General features: G+C 42.4%; 1 protein-coding gene across 3 annotated transcripts in view; it reads left to right on the top strand.

Annotated features, from left to right (window-relative positions):
- The window catches only part of col16a1 (collagen, type XVI, alpha 1), a 68,340-nt gene that overhangs the window by 38,468 nt on the left and 8,794 nt on the right, over positions 1-21,078 (top strand). For 2 of the 3 annotated variants that reach the window (XM_084563379.1, XM_084563380.1), the window contains 38 exons: positions 576-620; positions 723-818; positions 1,096-1,134; positions 1,816-1,860; positions 1,982-2,017; positions 2,111-2,233; positions 2,920-2,955; positions 3,414-3,449; positions 4,861-4,989; positions 5,252-5,296; positions 5,666-5,701; positions 5,793-5,846; positions 6,443-6,493; positions 6,589-6,732; positions 7,767-7,802; positions 8,718-8,825; positions 9,175-9,297; positions 9,384-9,437; positions 9,547-9,588; positions 10,113-10,148; positions 10,233-10,286; positions 10,374-10,442; positions 10,534-10,587; positions 11,001-11,027; positions 11,951-12,007; positions 12,288-12,332; positions 12,457-12,528; positions 13,301-13,354; positions 15,983-16,036; positions 16,151-16,270; positions 16,490-16,531; positions 16,629-16,700; positions 16,795-16,839; positions 17,419-17,463; positions 20,499-20,552; positions 20,645-20,698; positions 20,839-20,892; positions 20,972-21,016. In XM_084563379.1, coding sequence (XP_084419505.1) covers positions 576-620; positions 723-818; positions 1,096-1,134; positions 1,816-1,860; positions 1,982-2,017; positions 2,111-2,233; positions 2,920-2,955; positions 3,414-3,449; positions 4,861-4,989; positions 5,252-5,296; positions 5,666-5,701; positions 5,793-5,846; positions 6,443-6,493; positions 6,589-6,732; positions 7,767-7,802; positions 8,718-8,825; positions 9,175-9,297; positions 9,384-9,437; positions 9,547-9,588; positions 10,113-10,148; positions 10,233-10,286; positions 10,374-10,442; positions 10,534-10,587; positions 11,001-11,027; positions 11,951-12,007; positions 12,288-12,332; positions 12,457-12,528; positions 13,301-13,354; positions 15,983-16,036; positions 16,151-16,270; positions 16,490-16,531; positions 16,629-16,700; positions 16,795-16,839; positions 17,419-17,463; positions 20,499-20,552; positions 20,645-20,698; positions 20,839-20,892; positions 20,972-21,016 — 2,331 coding nt within the window. The remainder of the gene's footprint in view (positions 1-575; positions 621-722; positions 819-1,095; positions 1,135-1,815; positions 1,861-1,981; positions 2,018-2,110; positions 2,234-2,919; positions 2,956-3,413; positions 3,450-4,860; positions 4,990-5,251; positions 5,297-5,665; positions 5,702-5,792; positions 5,847-6,442; positions 6,494-6,588; positions 6,733-7,766; positions 7,803-8,717; positions 8,826-9,174; positions 9,298-9,383; positions 9,438-9,546; positions 9,589-10,112; positions 10,149-10,232; positions 10,287-10,373; positions 10,443-10,533; positions 10,588-11,000; positions 11,028-11,950; positions 12,008-12,287; positions 12,333-12,456; positions 12,529-13,300; positions 13,355-15,982; positions 16,037-16,150; positions 16,271-16,489; positions 16,532-16,628; positions 16,701-16,794; positions 16,840-17,418; positions 17,464-20,498; positions 20,553-20,644; positions 20,699-20,838; positions 20,893-20,971; positions 21,017-21,078) is intronic. The other variant, XM_084563381.1, reaches the window with a different exon arrangement.

Consider the following 21,078-nt stretch of genomic DNA (forward strand, 5'->3'; position numbering starts at 1 on the left):
GAGCAACAAAGCTTGCACAATCAATGCTGCCTCATTGACTGTGCTGTTCGTCTCTCTCACACAGGCAGTAGTCTATTCAGGAAGACTTAAACCTTTTAATCTTCCCTGTTCGGTGCAGGAATCCTGTAGACGCATGAAAAGTTTTGAGGAACAAATTGCAGCGTGTGCGCGCGCTCTGAGATATTCCCCTGGTTTCAGCATCAGACGCGCTCACATTTAGCTGTTCACCGGGCTAAGTGCTTGTCGTGGCCAGATGGATTTGGTGGAGGATAGATTTTCTTAAGCCTCCCATCCATCTGACATTGTGAATATGAATGTGCTTGTTGATGTGACTTGAATCAGGCAGGCAGAAAATATTGCATATGCACCACTGAAGATAATACATCTTACTGGCGCTACAATTCTCCGTCTTTTTTCCCCCCATTGTGAAATGTCAAACAAATGAGGGAAATCAACAAGTGTCTTTCGAGGATTTATGAAGACATTTGGGAGACAGATTTCAGCAGAGGTTGTTTGATTACTCTTGGCCGACACTGATGATGTCACTTCTCTTTCTGTCTGTCACCATTTCCCAGGGTCGAGCAGGGTCCGTCTGTGTGGTCGGCCCCAAGGGACAGAAGGTCTGTCCGCATTAAGTCTGGGACTTTATACCGTCAACCTTTCTGTCACATTGATTCAGTCCACTTTAGATCTAATAGATTTGTGTTTAACCTGTCTCCCAGGGTACCCCAGGTACGGTTGGTCCTGAAGGATTGGCTGGGGAGCCAGGGAAGCCTGGGCTTCCAGGCTTACCAGGAATTGGAAAGCCAGGACTTCCAGTGAGTGTGCAGTTCAATGAAAGAAAGACAAATGAGAACAATATGAGTACTTATCAGATAATGTCCTTGCACTGATTACCTTAATATCCTCTGACTCCTCTTAGAGATGGTTTCAGTTTGACAAAAACATAGTTTTATTAGATAGTGCTCTCAGAAGTGCAAGACAGGACTTGGCAGGACACCTTTTTGCGCAGATTGTATTGCCCTTGACAAAAGCCTAAAAGCATCTTAAGAAAGGCATTTAAAAAGATTTATGCTCTTTTTTTTTTCCTGCTAGGGCCTTCCTGGTGTACCTGGTGGTGCAAAAGGAGAAAAGGTAGGCTGAATTTTGACATAATGCTTCGTATTATATTATTGTATAAGTCTCTGTGGTATTCCTGAGGTTTTCTATGGTGTATCATAGTATCAAAACCAGTGACAACCAAGAGTATTTGTAACTCAGGGGGTACCTCTGCTGTTGCTAGGAGGCACATAGTGCTGAGAGATGTGATTAAAATGAATAGCTACATATACGGTATGGTTACGTGTTTGGGTTGGGCAGGAGAACACGTTGTGAGTGAGCAAGTTGAAAAATTAGCTATAACTAATCAAGTTAAAATAGCTAAATGTATTAGATAACCAGTTTAAACAGTTAGTCAAAAGTAGTCAAAAAGTCCAGCTTTTGCGATTCCAAGTGGTAGGCTTTCAAAGCTTATTTGTGTCCACTTGTACATGGTTTATAGTGTTAAAGTTCCCCTCCATGGCTCCATGCTTGAAGGTGGCAAAAGAGTATTTAACTGGACATGTGTGTCTGACATGGTTTTACCATTTAAAAAAATTAATTCATAGGAAGACGTTTGAAACATTATGCATGAACTGGATATTTGAATCGGGATTTAGTTGAAAGCTTGCCTGATCTCTTTTAGACTTTTAGACGCATGTGAACCCAAAATGGTATGAATGCAATTTAAAAATCAAGCTTGTAGTATGATTCTCAGTTTTCAGTTTGTTCTAACAGGGCAATACAGGAGTGGCGGGAGAAGATGGCTCGCCAGGAGATCCAGTGAGAGATTCTTTTAAACATTGATTGGTATTCAGTAATGTATGCGTGAGCTTCCAATAGACAGTATTCTGCCTGTGAGCTGATCCATCATTGTTTGACTGGGATTCTTTTGTTTTCCTAGGGACCAAGGGGACCAGCGGGGGTTAAAGGAGAGAAGGTATAATTCCTCGTCAACACTGTCCTTAATCTCTTTATCTACATGTCTGTGTGCTCTCTCATGGACACATTGTACTGTTGACTCAATCTTCAGGGTGACCCATGTGAAGTTTGCCCAGTGCTGCCTACAGACATGGGCAACACAGTGACTTTGCAAGGAAAACCCGGCCCTAAGGGAGAGCCTGGATTACCGGGGATAGGAGAGAGAGGACTGCCCGTAAGTAAAGCAGTTTGATCATAATGTCAGCCTGTAATGTATTCTGCACCTGCCCGGGATGTTCACTTTAACATTTTTACGATCTTGCTACATATTTTATTAAGGAGTTGTAGACATGGTCTGAGCTGTAGCTGACAATTGAACCTTGAGTGCTCGTTTGATAGCGTATGTGTTTTATTTCTCTTATCGTTCTGAGGGGAAATATGACGTTTATTTCCACCCTGGGGTTGTACTTGCCCTTGTAATTCTCACGGTGTTGCAGCAACTCAAGGGGAGAAGGCGTGATATGCTGTCAAATGTTTATTCTCCTAGGTAAAGGTCTTTTTTCTTAATGTAATCTGAACGTGTCTTTCCACCTCTCTCAAGTGAGTCCACATACGGCGCGTTCCGTTTCTCTTACCGTTCATTCTGCATCTTCCCGCTTACCCTAGCAGGTAATATAGAGAATGATTTGTAGGGGGGGGGAAAGAATATAAATCTTGAGCCTTATGAGATTCTCTGTGCAACGATTTCCAATAGTGCCAGCATCCATCTGTCATACCTGGTTAGGGGCAGAGGGAGAAGGAGGTAGAGCAACCAAGAGGGAGAGGGAGATATGACCTCGCTCTGAAGTTGAACTAACTCTTACTTGTGGATCATACCTGCTCCCTTTCTATCTATTTTTTTTTTTTGTCCTTATTTACCAGGGGCTTCAAGGTGCAGATGGCAACGCAGGACAGAAGGTAAAGAGTTCCTCCTCATTCATTTACCGCTTACAGCTCATTCATATTCTGTGGAAGTATAACCTATACACACACTCATCTGCATTCCTGCACATTCAGATATGCTAAGATCAGCATTGTAGAAGGCTTTCTCCTAAAGCCAGTGCAAGCAAACTGGCTCAACTAAACTCCAAAAAACACAAAAGAGACTAAAGACTGCACACACACAGTCCTACTTAAGGCCACCTAAGTAGGTCTATACGTGTGTGTATTTGTGTGTGTGTGCATGAATTTCAAGCTGCTCAAGCCACCCACATACACATTACTGATATACTCACACATCTGCCTAATTGCATTGACCGGTATGCTTCCAACGCCATGCCGAGACACGACATCTCAGAGCAAACATGCCTGCCGGGTTGAGCTGTGATTAATTTGCTTTCTTGGGTTTCTTTCTGTGTATTTGTATGTTTTGGCAGGGAGACTCAGGATTAGATGGTGCCAAAGGAGAAAAGGTCAGCCTGGTATCTTTGTTACTCTTGAACATTTTCTTGTTTAGACTAATTTATCGGACAAATAGGCTAGCCTAATTAGTTAGCCCTGCTTTGTCTTTCTTGGAAGACCTGCTTGTTTTGTACTTGAAGCACCAGAACACTTCTAAGTTAGTTTTTCTGTCCCTAATTGATAACGAATAGGCCATTTTCATAGCAGCCATTTTGAAATATCTTTTTCTGTGTCACAACCACCGAGCATTAACAATACTAGTACCCTGGTCCACCTAAAATGGGGACTGTAAGCTTATCAGTTACGCCTGTGTTTACCATAGACTGAAGGAAAAATGGATGCTGTGTTTCCGCTTCCTCCTATTGCTAGTATCCCTGGAATACTGGCGGCACCATCTTGCAAGTTCTTCCTACTGTCACAGCCCTATGGGACTGGTTCACGGCATGGTTGTCAGTGGCGACTGTCAGTCGTCATGATGTCACATCTTGTTTTTATAGCGACAAATAACTAAAATGAAATTTCTCAGAAAATTAGACACTTAAAGATACTGTACATCGTACATATCTAAAATGGCAGAAACCATCCTTGAAAAAAATATCAGCCAGCCACTAGGGGGAGCGCCACATGCTTTAGAAGCTGTCATGGCGTCCACTTTTTGTACAGTCTGTGGTGTTTACCCTGCTTTGACTTGTCAAAATGGCAGCTGTGAAAAGGGTCTATTAAGTCAAGACAATTGCTTTCTTCAAATGGAACTGGTTAACTTTGACTGTCGCAAAAAGACCTCTGTTAGGCAACTGTTGGCATAGAGAAGCCTCTGCAGCTAACAGTTAGCAAGCTAACAACCAGGTAACTCAACACAGGAAAAGCAAAGGCAAAACAAAAAGATGAAGCCATTGGAAATGTCAGCATTTTGCTCATATTAAAACTATTAAAAAAATATCTATACAACTAAACTGCAGCATATTAGCTTAGCGTTCACTTCTGTCTTTTCTGAAAACATCAGCAAACAAGTCACAACTAACAAACTTGGAATTTATTGAAAAGTACCAGTTATGAGGTTGTGAATACCACAGTAAAGGGCCGTTCATACGGACTCTCCTCTTGAACATGGCACGACATGGGCTAAAGTGTACACAAAATAGTTGGTGTTCAAGTGGTAAGATCAGCCTGAAGTTGTGAGAACACTGCTGCTAACAGTTGTTGGCATCAAGAAGCCACAGAGGCTAACAGTTTCTCAAGCTAACACAACACAGAGTAATGCAATGTAAGAAAAGCAAAGGCTAAATGAAAAGATGACGCTGTCACCATCATTTTCATGAGAGAATAAAATTATGAAGGAGCTGGTTTATTATTACAATGCATTAACTTACCATCCACCTCTGCCATTTCTGAAAATGTTTCTGATCTGTCTGTGCGCTCTAGGGAGAGCCATGTTCTGTGTGCCCCACCCTTGGAGAGTTATCCCCTAATTATGTGCCTGATACCATGACCCAAATCCTGAAGCCGAAAGGCCAGAAGGGAGAGCCAGGGATTGGGCAGAAAGGAGAGCAAGTAAGACTGTTTTATCTCAAATGCATGTAAATCTGGGCATTCGGAAAACTCGATAAATGTGTCCAAGCTAAACAGTGAACAGTAAACAGTTACTGAAAGGAGCCAATGCAAAGACAAAAAAATGATGGTAATGGTAATTGCTGTGCTCGACTATATTTCTATTTCAGATTTTGTTTGCGTCAGTGTGTTTGCTTCCATGTGTGAGAGCAGTGATAAGCACCTTCATAAAAATGATATATCGTCCACCTTTTCTGCTCCACAGGGGAAGCCAGGATTTGTAGGATCACCTGGCCTTAGAGGAGAGAAGGTAAGCAACATAAAAAGAACCAGAGAGTACAGAGAGTAGGTGACCTCAATAGCACATGAGGCTTACACAAGGAGAACTCGCACTTTAGGTTTCGGATTGGGGCTCTTAACAGACTTCATAAGGGAGATAATCACAGCAGCGTACTAATTTTAGGGCCCCCAACTATGTGCCACAGGGAATTTCCTTAGCGGGAAACTTATTAACGAAAAGCTTACATAATCAAAAACCAAAATAATTCGACACAGCTGCCCGTAGGGTCCACCTTACTATGAAATGTGAACTACCAATTTAAAAGACCCATTCGTTTTTTATCAATTTGTGAAATTCACATTCAGATTTTTTATTTTTTTTTGGTCTGCTCATCTGCAGGGTAATGCAGGCAGCAAAGGAGCTGATGGCAAGCAGGTAAGTTCCTATTCAGCTCTTTGAAGCAGACCGTTTTGCCTCACACCTTTATTCAGTGAAGTCTTGAAATTAAATGTGTCCATGTGAGCAGGGAAAAAGTGGGCCGAGGGGACACACCGGCAAAGATGGACTGAAAGGCGAAAAGGTAGGAGAACATTTTCTGACATACTGTGATGTATGTATGTGTGTAGCTTCCTCCTTATTCTCAGAATAACAAGGGCTCTTATCGTTTTTCTGTTTTGACAAGCACATAATGCTGCTCTAAGAAAATTGTGTTCAATGTTTGGCTAGTTACCCTTTTTAATTCAAAAATGCAGAAGGCAACTCATCGCCAGAATATCAGTTATAATGTGGACTTTTTATGTATCCAGAAACAAAGCAATTTGCAGGAACAACCCAATATGTCTAACGTCAGGCTTCATGAGCATCCCTAGACATGATTTAATAAGTACTATTATCGGCAAAAGGATCATGGGAAAATAGCTCTGCTCACGAGTTAACTGTCTCAGCTTAAAACACCAATTTCAAGGCTCTGACCAGATTAACAGTTAATTGTGCACTTTGGGCTAAAAGGGAAGCTTCCACTTTGCAGTTTCCATTTATTATTTTTGCAATTTGTAGAAAAATAAATCCTCATGGTGATCTCACCACAAGCCTTCAGTCATTCTGGTTTGCTGTCTGTGTTTGTAGGAAGGTAATGTATCTACATTTACATGCATCTTTTTTTATTTTTTTTTGCAGGGAGAACAAGGGTTGCCTGGTCTTGGTTCTCCTGGCGTAAAGGGTGACAAGGTAAGGGTATATGTGTGCGTTGTTTTTTGTTTTTTGCATGATTTAACTCAAATCTCATTCAAACTAAACCTTCCTGACTCGCCGGCCTTCGCTAGGGCGAGTGTGGTGTGTGTCAGCCATCAGAGGTTGGCAGCGGTCCTGCCAGCATCAGAATGCCCGAGGGAGCAAAAGGCAAACAGGGTGAACCAGGTCTTCCAGGGCCACCTGGCCTGCCAGGTCTTGGGGTTGAAGGTAAACAGGTAAGAAAAAGACACCCATCACATAAGCATCTACAAATAAAAACAGTACACAGACACCTTCAAGTGTTATTGCCTTGTTTTGAGCCAATTAACACCAGTGGGGTCTGTCCAAAGGGCTAGAAAAATTGTTGATTGACATTCACAACACTGAAAAATGGAAATTGCACGTGTAGGAAATACACAGTATGATTTCTCAGATGAGGAAAGGTCATGACTTCCAAAACCATTATTGAGCCTTCCTGTAGAGGGCAGCATGATGCACCTAAACCCCTGAGCCCAGGAACCTCCTTAATCCTTGCTGGTTAAACTGACATGAAATAATTTAGATTGTGGTGTTTATTAAGTTAGTCTGTTAAGGTATTGACTTCGTGTCTGGTGTTACTGAATGCTTTAAATCATATATTGCACCATTTGTTTTATTGTACTAAAGACTGTCACATATGTTGTTGCACCTCCATTGCTTATTATACTCATTACTCTGTTCGTGCTCTGTAAAACCCAAATGAAGTAATAAAACTAGAATGAACGAATGTGATGTCATGTCTTACAACCAAACCAAAGAACAAATAAAAACGAGGTATGTACTACATACGCCTTAACATCCATTACTGATCTTGATCAGAGTTAGAACAGAACAGAAATCACATTGCACTACTTCCACAAAACCTCAGCAGCTTCTTGTCCTGTTTTGCTGCAGAGTGAAACAGATTAAGCACCATCTGGATGAGTGAAAATTTCAAGATGCTGAAGGATTTCACCCCGAGGGTGAATCAACCCATAATGCTTATTGTACAAATAGGATATGGAAAGATTCTTCTCTTACCACAAAATTGTTACTAAGTATAATAAATCTCTGTTGGCTTCTCCTGTCACACCTCCCAATTACATGCCGTGTGCCTCTGTGGTTCGCGTTATGTAAACAGTTTTTATTTTACCTGAATTGCTAGAGGCTTGTACGGTACTCGCAGATGGGTTTTTGCGAGTGCCAGAGTGTCTTTGTGCATTTGTACATCATCTTCTTTTTGCTCTCACAGGGCCCACCAGGTCTGGCTGGTGCTAAAGGAGAAAAGGTACATTTTTCTGTTAAAGTCTCCTACATATCTTGTCTATTAAAAGCCATTCTGTCTGTGTATTTTCAGACTGTACACATTCACCATCCCAGCAAGAAATTCACACCGCACTTAACGGCCTTGTTGTCAGCTGAGAATCTAAAACCAACCAATCAAGTCTCCGGGGCTCTCTACAAAGCTTTGGGATAACTCAGTGTCCACATACCCAAAACGGTTTACCTTTTGATGAACTATTGAAGAAACTAAAGGGATGAGGCTAGTTTTGGAGACTCTAGGGGCCTTTAGAGACATAATTGCTTTGCTCATTTTACTTGTACTGGGACCAGGGATGTCTTCGGGAAAACCCAACCCACATTGCACTGTGTTATCCTGCATTCGCACTCAGGCTCTAGCTTTATTTTAGATCACCCATCTTTCTTGTGGAACATTCCCATCACTTTTCCCCCAAAAAAGCCAGAGAAATAAATCTGCCGCCAGCAGAGCCAGACTGCCTTAAATTACCTTGAAAGTCATCCACGGGAATCACTCTGCCTCAACTTCAAAGTGTGAGAGTCAGATAGTTACTGGAATACTGAGACGGATACTACTGTCTGCATCGGAGAGCTATATAAATCCTCAGTGTTTTTGTTAGACAAACACAGATCAGCCAAAATATTGGCGTGGTTGATGTATTGTCGGAGGAGGAAAATAACCCCTAGCTTGTGGAGCTTTCTTGGAAATCGAAACAAAAGTCATGGTTCCAATCAGTGCAATACAAAATGTGTTGTGAATATTGGTGGGGTCTACCAAAACACATTAAGTGGATTTCACCCATTGTCAAGCAGCTAGAAGGACTGATTATTGCATAATTGACACTGCTTAGCTTTAATTTTAAGATTGGTCAGGCCTTTTAACACTTCATTTCAATTTTACCAGGGTGAACAAGGTGACAGCGGTGACAAGGGATTGGATGGAGCTCCTGGAGCCCCAGGACTGCCTGGAGAGCCTGGTCGGGATGGACTAACAGGCTTAAAGGGAGAGAAGGTACATGGTTCAGTGCTCGGAATGTTGAGTCAGTTCAACTTTGCTGCTCCCTAATTCACATCTCCGGATAGAAGTTTTTTTTTTTTTTTTTTTTACAAAATGTAGCACCTATTTTTATCTGTACCGTCCCTAACCCCTTTTTACAGGCCATGCTCTACATAATGGAGATAGAATTGGATTTTTTGCATGGGTCTGTCATCATTAGTCACACTTTTTGTGCAAAGATAGTGTCGTGTGGATTAAAAGTTTACTCCGATTAGCTGAATGAGGGCACTGACATTTATTTAATTAAGCTTGATTCTTGCCCAGGGACCCTGGATCATGGTTTGGACTTGTTGTGTGTTCCCAGGGGGATGCTTGTACCAGCTGTACTTCTCCTGGCACTGTGGTGGGTGATGGCGTAGCTGTGCCAGGCCCCAAAGGAGAGAGAGGAGAGCCTGGTCCCCCAGGAGAAGGGAAGCCTGGCAGAAATGTGAGGAAATTGTGTGTTTATTTATTTACTTATAGTTTTGTGCCATGAGGATTGTTAATGACCAGCTCACATGTTTTCCTTTTCAGGGAAAACCGGGTTTACCAGGTGCTCAAGGGCCTGCCGGTCCCAAGGGGAGCAAGGTGTGAATTTCCATTTATTGTATTATCATGTTTATAAATACATGCGGAGGATTGTGCGCTTTCATGTATCATTGTCATTCTAATTTGTGTTGTATTTTGCACCCTGTAGGGGGAAGGTGGAGTCGCAGGAGTCGGCCTTCCAGGACCTCAAGTAAGGCAGCAAAAATACGTCTAGATCAATAAATAAGTTTTATGTTGACAGCTGATTCAGCTGTTAAATCATCCGTTATATTAAAGAGTGTCTAGATGGATGTCGTCCTCTCACTAATCAACACCATATTCTCCTGTGATCTCAGCGGAGTTTGGAGTTTTCTGGCTTCATAGTCCTGACAATAAAATTATAAAGAACAGTTGCTTGATGCTTTGTTGACATGGAGATGTCAGTCTAAATCTTTAGTCCTAGATTTTCCCCAGACCACAGAAACTATAGGCATGAGTTGCACAAATGTTTGTGGTGGCATGTATAAATTGTCACCAACATATTAGCTACATAGATAACTACACTTACTGCTTTCTAGCTTTCAGAACTTTTAAACTGCTGTTTGTTATTCATTTGATTTGTTGATCTGATTGGTTGAGACAAGACACTTCCCATGGACCATGGACATTAACCTCTTCCCATATTGTCCCACATTACCTCAATCTTCTGCTTTTATTTATTTTTTTTATGCATAGGGTGTCGAAGGTCCAAGGGGGCTCCCAGGACTTGCAGTAAGTTCCTCTCATTTTTCTAAAGTCCTGTTTTATTTTGGACTGCATATTTTGAGTTTTGTCTAATCTGTGCATTCTGTGCAGGGGCCTCCTGGCATTAGAGGGCCACCTGGCCCTGATGGCCCTGCAGGGTTAAAGGTAAAGTGGTTTAATGCCAAATAATCATTGCAAAATACGACCAGATGAGCCCCGTTCAAACTCACGTTGAGCGTTTCCTATTTACAGGGCTCCAAAGGTGATATTGGGCTTCCAGGACCACAGGGTCCAGCTGGTGTTGGAGCAGTAGGACCTCCAGTAAGAAATAATTTTTTTATTTATTTTTTTTGCGTTGGCATATTATGTAATGGCGTTATATTTTCAAACACTGTGTCTTTTTGACCAACAGGGCAGAGATGGAGCCCCCGGCTCTTTAGGACTGCCCGGAGCGGAGGGCAAACCTGTGAGTTGTCCGTTTCCTTTACTGTCATCAGAGTGCGTTTCATTTGCATGGTTTTTTTTTACACTAGCAACTTGAAGAGTTGTTTGAGAAATTCAAGGGGCAAACTTGAGTTGTTACCTCTGTGTTAGCGTCTATTTAGAGTTTTAATTTTCTTTGAGCTGCTTGGGGAATTGTCCTTGATTTAGGCATCATTTGTAACCAAGGATGTCTGCCTCGATCCATAACAGAGGCAATGTCTGCTCCCATCTCATCCTCTGTCCCCTGATCTACGCTCAGCTCACTGCCCCGTGAGCTTTCTTGTGAAACAACAAAGCAAGAGTAACAAAGTGTCTGTGTGTGTGTGTGTGTGTGTGTGTGTGTGTGTGTCTGTGTGTGTCTGTGTGCACGTTTGCTCTGTCTCCTTTCTCTTGCAGGGGCATGACGGCGCTAAGGGGGACAAGGTAAGTCTACCGTTTTGTTTAGATGAAGGGGACTGAGGGGGTTTGATTATAAGGGGATGGAACAGATGGTAATCACAAGAGATGGCTCAACACCCCACCAACTTCGCCACAACCCACCCCAGACACACACATGCACTCGCGCACTGACTTACACATGCACATTCTGGCCTCGGGGCACAGATAGAGTAGCAGCAGAGGTGACAAGTGTACTGTTGCTGGCAGACAAGAGGAGTTTCGGGGGCCTTAAGAGAGAGAGACTATTAATTACCACATTCATCAGAGCCACCAGTCCAGACTGTCACTGAGAAGGTGGGAGAAATGAAGAAGTGGTGGAGGCAGTGCTTAAAGGGTTGGGAGGGGGGTAGGATGTGGGACAGGAGCGTTTATTAAGGCTGAGTTGAAAGCAAGAGTAAAGTTTAGAAAGTTGAGAAAGTGAAGAGAGAAATGAGCACGAGGTTACATTTAGAGATTCGTCACAGTCTTTGCTCTGTGTATTTACTCAAAGTCTGTAGCTATTCTGGCAAAGCTCGCACATACGGTAAAAAATTACCTTGGTTGTCAGAGGAAAATAGTGAAAGCAGGTGCATAATCGCAGATATATAATGTGGGCTACTCCTGCCTGCTGCCGATGAATTTCTTTGCATTAAAGCAGATTACATGCATTGTAAACATGCCGGGACAATGCTGAGTTCCTAAAGAAACAGTCAGAGCATTATGTCTCCACTATTTTTGAATTGGCTTTGTGACGCATAATATTTCAGGATTCAGGCAACCTGAACAAAAGTGTACTGCAAGTTGATTGTTACAGTTACAAGAGTAGTTTCTATTACATTTTGAATGGGGGCTCAGGCTATGCTTAAAATTGTGCGGGGCTACAGGGCTACACTTTAGCTTTTCACAGATCTATTTTTGACATGTTTCAGGGTGACCCTGGAGAGTGCAACTGCATATCGTCGGTGCACACTGGTGTAGGCGGACCTGTGAGTACACACTTGCATACACACTGGAATAAAAACATCAGAACATGGGATTAGTTGAAAAGGAGTCTGTATACTTTTTTGTTTTAAACACACACACAAAGGGTTAATCATGATTCCACATTGACATGTTAAGAAAAAAAATACTTGCTTAGTTATTTCTCTTCGTTGTCTTTTTTGTGATTTGACATACGTTGCATGGTTCTTAACTTCACACTGTGGTCTTCCTGTATGTCCTGCAAACACCGGTACTGCTCTGATATGGACTATTCTTGCCTTCCAGGGAGCCCCAGGAACTCCAATAAACCCATGGCAGGCTGGGCCTCAGGTCTGATCTGACAGTCAGCATTCCTGTTTATCGTTATATATCAAACTTTGTTCGCAAATTCACAATGCTCTTTACTTGCATCTGACGATGAATGTGTGATGTCATTTGCCTTCATACATTACAGGGCCCCCCAGGACCTCCTGGCCCACCTGGCCCACCTGGGCCTCAGGGAGTTATTGGAAGCCAAGGACCTCAGGTAAGAGAAAGGGCCAGCAGGATGATGAGGGCGCTGTTTTGTCAGTTCAATTCAGAAGCTGCTCCATTAGCCTGAATTGAACTAGAGCCTAGTTTTGATTTAGGCTTTCAGCTTGGGCACGTTGGGTATATAAATATGGCTTTGACATGCTTTGCATCTTCAAGGGTGAAAGAAAAAGTCCATAATATGCATGTAGGAAATGGACTGAAATGATATAAAGTATGTATGCAATAGCTTGGACAGAAATAGGTTTTTGGATCAAGTCAAGTTCAAATGATAAAATGCACTAACCCATCTGGTGCTTCAAGCCTTAACCCATGTTGGAAGCAACTGAGCTGGCTTTCAGGATGTCAGTCAAGACATGAACAGTTATTTGAAGGCCTGGTTTTGAAATACAAAAGTTCACCAAATGTGTCATGCTTATCCAAAATTTGAATTTGAAATTTCAAAAGTTTGTGCTTTAAACAGACCTTCAAATAAAGTGATTCTCTGATCTGTGCTGCAAGAGTCAAAGGTGTAATCAAGACAGCAGGAGTGGTGACTGGACTGAAGAGGTCATGTCTCTGACAGGGGTGCATTTGTATTAATAACAGAAGTAGCTCTAAATGCAAACGTTGTGTTAATTCAGACTTATAAATTCTGACATGACAAGAGAGGGAACAGGCTTCATCATTTTTGACGCTGCCCCTTTGACTCTGCCTTAACCGCCGGTGGGAGTGGCTAGCCCCGCGATTGGCAGCAAAACCAGCTCAACCTCAGTTCCTTCTTTCAGGGTATCCCTGGAAACGACGGGCTACCGGGGAAACCGGGTTTGCCTGGAAACAGCGTAAGTAAAATTAGAGAGAAAAGGAGGAGAGGCGGCTCTTATCTGCTGATTTGGGATCCGGGGCCTTATGTATAAATGATGCGAGAGCAGAAAAATAAATGCATGCGTCATGAAGTAGAATTATAAAAAAAAAAAAGATGGTCCCTCAATTCCATATTCCATGTGTGCTAAACTGATTCAAGACTTCAGATACGTTTTTAAAGTATCTGATTATTAGTGTAAAGGAACCAGCTAAGGCATATAAGAGTCAGTTTGGAAAAACATTTTTTTTTGGTAAAATTTAGTTTTTATTATGTCATAATTTTATGTCCCTAAAGTAACTGAAGCTGTACTTTCTTAATAACAAAAGTTTTGAGTCTAAGTGTTTAGTAATTTTGCAGGGATGCTGATGATGCCAGATGGACAGAGCAAGTTGTATGTTACACAAAATTAAACTGAGCATATGCTTATACATGTGCTTAATTTCAGCCTGTTCCTTATTTAACTACAGGTCTGTTTTTTTACCTCAGAATACATTATGTGTGACTGTGGACAGTACAGAAAGTCACTTACAGTCAGTGCAAGGACAAAATCCTAGTAAAAAAAAGGAAGGTGGAGTGTTGTGAAGCTATCCTCTGGCTGCCTATGGTGTCAGTTTTGTTCTTTCAAGTCTGTTTATGGCTTAATTTCATTAGGGGGATATCAATACTGATCCCCAGCCAGCACTCAAGGGGAACTTCACCTTCAACACAGGAATTAAAGTTGTAGTTTAATGGAGGAAAGAGAGGCCCTAATCTCCCTGAGACTGATTTTTTGTGTTGATTGGTCACTAGTTAGTGAGTACCTCTGCGCTAAAATGTGTGTACGTGTATCATAAAATGAGACCAATTATTGAATTTTCTATAGTGTAGAAGTTGGCACCCACTTTCCTCCATACACTCGCTTATACACACATGTCCAACATGAGTTTTGCCTTTCAATACTGGTTCATAAACCTGTCACTGTCTCTTTTTCTACAATGGTCCTGCAGATGTTGTTTCTCCGAAAGTAGCCGCATAGTTCTCAGAACTGCTGATTTGTCTTTAAAACATAACAATAATTGCTCCGAGAAATCACAAAGTTGGCATTTTTCTGATCCCTTCAGAGTGCAACAGAAGCGAACACTGCACGGTGACAGATAATTATATAGAGAACCTTCTTCTGAGCGGGTCCGTTAATGCACAAGGCCTTGTTCTAGCTTGTGTAACAGCCAATAGCATGCGACATAAAATAGCCTTTCTAGCTAATGGCTCCAGTTCGAACAATGTCAAATGGGTTTGTAATGACTTTGAAACAAGGCCAGGTGCTATTGACAGGCTCTCTCGGTAGAAGGGGTCCCGCTGCTTTGATGGGCCGTTGACCGCCATTCACAGTCAATGTGATCGCGTATGTCGAATACGATGTTTTATTTCAGAATTTACTATTGGGAGTGTAACCCCATTGTGGCATTTCTCAGTACCATTGTTACTGATTTATTTATGCTAGGGCTTTTGTCTCGGTAGTATGTGCGTTCAGAGCCAGTTCTGATGTGGTGTTCCTGTTACTCAACTCAATTTTACTTTTTATTGGAACTTGAGCTCTTGACAGAATGTAATTAGTTTTGCAGGTAGGAAAGAAAACTGGACTTCAGTTGTGTTTTTATTTAATATCAACACACTGTATTATGAGGTATGTTCTCCCTGTGACTTTGGGGGGTTTCTTCAATCACTCTGGCTTCATCCGTATGCGTTTTAAGTCGATTGGTGACTCTAAATTGGCCGTTGGTGTGAATGTGGGAGTGAATGTCTCTATGTTAGCACCGCGGTTGACTTCGCGACCCCGCCACTCATCTATTGTCAGAAGCGAAGAACCTAATGACTGAGATGAACGCTGTGATATGAACAAGAAACTTTGTTTTCCTCAGACTTTGTGCTGAATGGAAAGGTTGTGTCAGCTTGCAAGCAGTAGTAAGTGTGTTTGCACAGCATTTGTATGGCGACATGTGTACAGCGAAACGTGTGATCATTTTTAATCACGTAGAAATATTTTGTCAAGTGTTTGTAATTTAAGTGTAAGAGCACAGCTGGCGTAACTAGTGGTTGTGTGTTCGGATTGTGTATGCTTGGCCTTGCACACTCAAATGGAGTTATTAGTGTCACTTGTGAAGTATTTTTTCCCCCTAGACTCCATCACTAACAATGTCAATCAAGTGTTGGAGACACATGCTGGGCTTTAATCTCTTTGAAAATTAGAATATTTGTCAAAAGGCATTAACATCCTTTTTGTGAACTATGGTTTTTTTCTCATAAATGTCCTCGTATTTTTTAATATAGCAAATTTATCCATTTCTCCCGTGGGAACATGCCATCTATCCTGGTTAGATTAGATTAGTATAGTACTCACAGGGGGACCACTGTACCAGACTGTAGTGTCAATGCCAGTAAAGATCTGTCACTCTACTGAACTTAAAAAAAAACGTGATGACATATGTGGAGAAGAGCATCGGGGAAAATGTGTTGTTTTTCAAATGTGGAAGGGCTGATTATTTGGCTTCCATTAATTGTCCTCTTTGAAGCCATAAATTCTTGAATGAACATTAATTGGATTTTCATTTCCCTGCCCCTTCTGCAGAACCCCACTGGACCACACCAGCTGCCTCAAGACTCCACCGGCGAAGGCGCTGATGTAAGTTCATCATTAAAACCCTGCGTTTCAGAGAATGGGGGGGTTTCCATTTTCGGTTTGACAGTTGCCTGTCTATATATATGATATATATATATATGTATGTGTGTGACACAGGATGGCTGTAATGGGGCCTGTTCCCAAGGTCACCCAGGGGTGCCAGGCGTGCCTAATTCCAGGGATGATAGAGAAGAACAGGGCAAGCCTGGTGTAAACCCCGTGGACAGCTGTGACAGGGTGAGACTTGGGGGCGCTTCTTCTCAAAAACCTTTTCACCTTCACTGTATGATACACCAAATTGGGAATCATGTGAAACGATGGTGTGTGCTGTTCAATGCAAAATGACAGTCCCTCATTTTGTATTGTATTGGAGTGTGTGCATGGCTTGATGTGGTCGGCTCTCGTCGTGACAGTTAGACGTTTGCTCTGATGACTTCTTCTCGTCTCTGTTTGCAGTGTTTGGAGAGACTGCAGAGGGAGCAGGCAACACAGCCAGCGGTCAGTTGAGATCGCTGCCATATTAATGATACCCACAGACACATATTATACGTGAACAAATGTGCATTTTCTGGTAATTTATCTCTCTGCCTCACAGGTTGATCGATCGTGCACAGGAGCACCTGGTATGCCGGGAATGACTGGATCACCAGGGATAAAAGGAGAGGCGGTGAGTCCAAACCTGAGTGTCTCATGCATACTGTTATTGTGTTGTTAGAGTGGGTGGGCCAAGGGTCACCTTTCTTTCTTTACCTTTACTTCAGGGTCCACCAGGAGAAAGGGGCCAAGCAGGAATACCGGGAGTCATGGTAAGGATTTACATCAACCTTAACATCCAGCATCATATATTATTTCTTTAACCATTCCACATGACTCACCTTTACGAGTTATTTTCACAGATCTTCTTAACGTCAGCCTACATTGCTCATATCAATATTTTAAGAAACATTATCTAATATATTTTTCCAACGTCCTACTCTATTATCTATTATTCGCGGTCCAAAAATACTAAACTGCATTCTAATCATTGCCTTACATTAGCTTGCCAGTACTTGAGTGAAAAGATTACTTTTCTTTCATTATTTTAGGACAGCACCGTAGGGTTTTCGTCTCAAAGTGTAGATTGGAGGTAACTTGATGGGAGCTTATGCTTGCCAGCTTCCATGGGCTCACAGAGCCCCCTGCTGGTGAAAGCGAACTGAAAGCACCACCCTCTCAAATGCTGATTCACACAAGCACCAACTCGATTCCTGCTGCAGTGCCTACTGCGGATTTCACCTAATTGTCAGGAGCAGATTGAAACCTGCTTTAATCAGAGGTGTGAATGGATAAGTACATCTTGTCTCAGGTGTTTTTAAAGTGTTCATGTCATTGTTTTCTGCCCACAGGGACCTCCGGGTTTCCCAGGCCCTCAGGGTTCGCCTGGTTTATCAGTAAGTTTCATTCACACTTTCACACATTTTTTTTTTTTTATTTAATCACTAAGGGAAGAAGTTGAATTAGTATTACCAGGACACTACTGTAGAAATGTTACTGTGCAAGTAAAAATCCTCCATGCGAAAGCCTTCTGGAGTAACAGTTGAGCAGTTAAATGTACCGAGTAAAAAACTAAACTAACTGTTTCTGAAATTAAACCATGCCATAAGACATTTCAACCAATTAGTATACAATCAAGCTTACATCAGTTTGCAGACCTGCCAACATGTACGCATTTTTCGTACTCGGCACGCATTTTGACCCTTAAGTACGCTTGTACGGTTCGCTGCTCTCTTGGTACGCATTTTGTTGCACCTCGCATTTCGCCGGTTTCAGTTTCTAAACTTTCTGTGCAATCTATGACGTTGATTCTGCCACTGAGCCACAGCGTGTAAGTTGAGTGAAAAGCTTTCGGCCAATCAGAGCGCTGCATTTTAACCCTCCGCCCACCTGCCCCTCTTAGCCAAATGCTTCGCGCGTTCAGTTCAATTCAGTGCCTAAAGCAAGCCAGGCTGGCCGGATAACTTGCAGGCTTGCGTGCTATGGCTGAACCACTGGGCAACAGGTAACGAACACGGTAGCCTACTACACACAAACACTTCCCAACCCCCCCGAAACATACCGTAATTTCCGGACTATAAGGCGCACCTGAATATAAGACGCACCAGCTAAATTTAGCATATTTTGCATCGTAGGTCTTAAATTACATTTCGTCAAGTCTTAAATCCTTACGTGCATTTACCGCTTCATTCGCATTTCGTTCAATGCGTCGGTGGCATTCACAGTTAGTTCCGTGTGTTCTGTGTAGTTCTTTATTAAACATAACTATTAGCAGTACGCCGAAATTAAACTACAAATGAGACCTGGAAGTGGAATCCGGTGTTCAGCCTGGTTTGTAATGTGTTGCTGCACCGGGTATGATACGGTCGTACAGCGCAGGCGAAGCGGGAGATTTTATCGTCACGTAACGTTTATTAGCGATATGGATTTTTGCCTCCTTTTGGATTCGAGACTTCTTCTGTCACATGAACCTCGTTGTCAACTTGGGAAATAGAGAGAAGCTTAGCCACGTTTGCTAGTAGTATGCTTCAACATGAAGTAACAGGCAGGAGACGAAGTGGAGGGATTTCAGCACAATACATTTGTTAAACAGAACCATATAAAGCAGCTGTCTCACGGCTTATTACAGAACACTATAATAACCGATAATAAAACGTTCGTGGCTTGTGGCCTTCACCTGCGTCAGAGAACGTCTAATATGGAACGTCTAATATATCCGTAGACGGGCTCTGCCTGCGTCCACATTACGGAGATGGCGGATGTAAAAAAAAAAAAAAAAAAGAAAAAGAGACGGATTAAAGAGTGACACACGCTGAACTAAGCGATGAAAACAAAGGAGGCGCCGCCGTGTGGCGTAAATTGGTACTGCTCCATGTAAAACTGGAAAACGCTGAACAATCCTTATGAGGCCTCATCATCATAAAGTGACATGACGTGGGGGGTTGTACTCATAAAATTTCTTCAAGATTGGCAGGTCTGAGTTTGTCAAGTAAAAGCCTTCAACAAAAAAACAGTATTTTGGACGTTTCTTCAGTCTTTGCTTTCCTGTAAAAATGGGAATCATTTCACATGCTGGGCTTAAGCTCTTATGTTATTTATGATACCTTGTGACAAGTTTGAAAGGGGAAATGACTCTTGTGCAGACAACTCTTATACATCTACATCAGCGCAAGAAGTCCTAACAACAAACCCCTTTTTTTGTGCGCAGTATATAATATAAATTCTTAATCTGAAAAGTATTGATTGTAGTGTCTGAAATGGGAGTTGAAGTATAAAGCAGCATGAATTGGAGCTACTTTCTTTTGCCTCTTTGTTTCAGTCAACCATCCCTTGATTATTCAATCTTTGCCATTTCGCCACCCTCCTCTCCCCTCTCCCCTCTCTGCGTGGCTCTTTAATGAAAGTTACTTCAGATGAGGAAACAATTTGGTCGTCTCTTTGTCCAGTTCTTCAATTATTCCCCCGTCTAAGTGATGGAGAGCGGTGCTGCCGCGCAGAGCCCTCCCCTTCCCCTTCCCCCCCGCGCAGATTTATTGTTTTAGGAGAATAGAGATGCTAAATGAGCGAGCCATGTGAGCTCTGCATGGAATCCATTTGTGGCGTAGTAGCACTTCATAGCAGGTGTCAGCTTCTGCTGCGTGCTGTGGTGTTTGTGTGTGTGAGAGAGAAAAGTGTAACTCTGCTGGTAATACAGTATGTTACCCTTCTTTAGTGGTGGGGAAGTTATCAAATGATCAGCTACAAATGATTTTCTTCTCAGGATGATGGAATCATTTGGAATCCTCAATAAACATTTTTATTAATTTATTCCAAATATATCTTCCTCACAGCAACGAATAAGTTGCATCTGACAAATTTTTATCAACTCATTTGTTAATAACTTTTCTGTTCTTTATCTGTCTCTCGCTTACATGGACTGTTGCTAGGCAACAGGTCACACTTACATGTGCATATTAATATTTGCATCAAAACAACATAATACACTATGAATAGACCGAAATTACATGTGGCTCATGTACTTTCTGTTCTTTTTGTTAAATGTGTGTGTGATTTGTGAAAGAGCGGGAGCAATTTTTTCACATCAGTCTGAAACAAGGGGATAAAGAGGAAGGAAGCCACGATTGAAAGGATCCCTATCTGTATGATTTGTGCAGAAAAGAAACCAACTGGATTGAGGGGCCAGTGTTTTGCTCCTGGGTATCAGAGTTAAATCACCATCCAGAAGGCTCATAACATATACAGCAGAGGAGGAACTCAAAAGTAGGCAGTTCCAGGGGGAGAAGATCCTAGCCTCTTACCTGTTTCCCGTGTTTGATATTGACTAACCCTGTCATTTTATTTCCGCCGGGGGACCTTGTCTTGCAGACATGTATATCATATCTTGTCTTCCGTTTTATTTTTTTTAATCTTTCCTCTCTCCTTTCATACTCAGGGTCAACAGGGCGAACGAGGGTTACCTGGCCTCCCCGGAATGAAGGGCGAGCAGGTAAGTATCTGACAACCGGTTTCCACGAAATTACAACATGAAGAAAAATAATTGGTTTCCTCTTTTGATTGGTTGCACGATCTTTACCTCAGGGCTCTCCAGGGACCTCTGGGTATCCAGGAACCATGGGACCACCTGGGCTGCCTGTAAGTTATTCTCCCCTCCTCATTATAAAGGAACTGTGGGGACAGGGCCCGACAGCATCCTGACAGCTTTCGTGGATGGGGCTGGGGTTGCGCTGACGTGTGAGCCGACACTGATTCACTTGGCTTTCTGTGTTTGTCAGGGACTGAAGGGCGAGCGCGGAAGCCCGGGAGGCAGCGGTCAGAAAGGGGAATCGGTAAGCCACTACACCAATATGAAATTAATCTGCCAGTTGTGTTGTAAATTGTTGGTTAACAGTTCTTTTGCTTCTGCAGGGCCCTCCTGGCAACCCTGGGTATCAAGGACAGGCTGGCTCACCGGTCAGTGTTTCGCTATAAATTTGGCTTGGCAGTTTTTAGAGCCTGGCTTCTTCATTTATCAT

This window comes from Chelon labrosus (assembly GCF_963514085.1).
Source record: "Chelon labrosus genome assembly, chromosome: 16".
Classification (NCBI taxonomy): domain Eukaryota; kingdom Metazoa; phylum Chordata; class Actinopteri; order Mugiliformes; family Mugilidae; genus Chelon; species Chelon labrosus.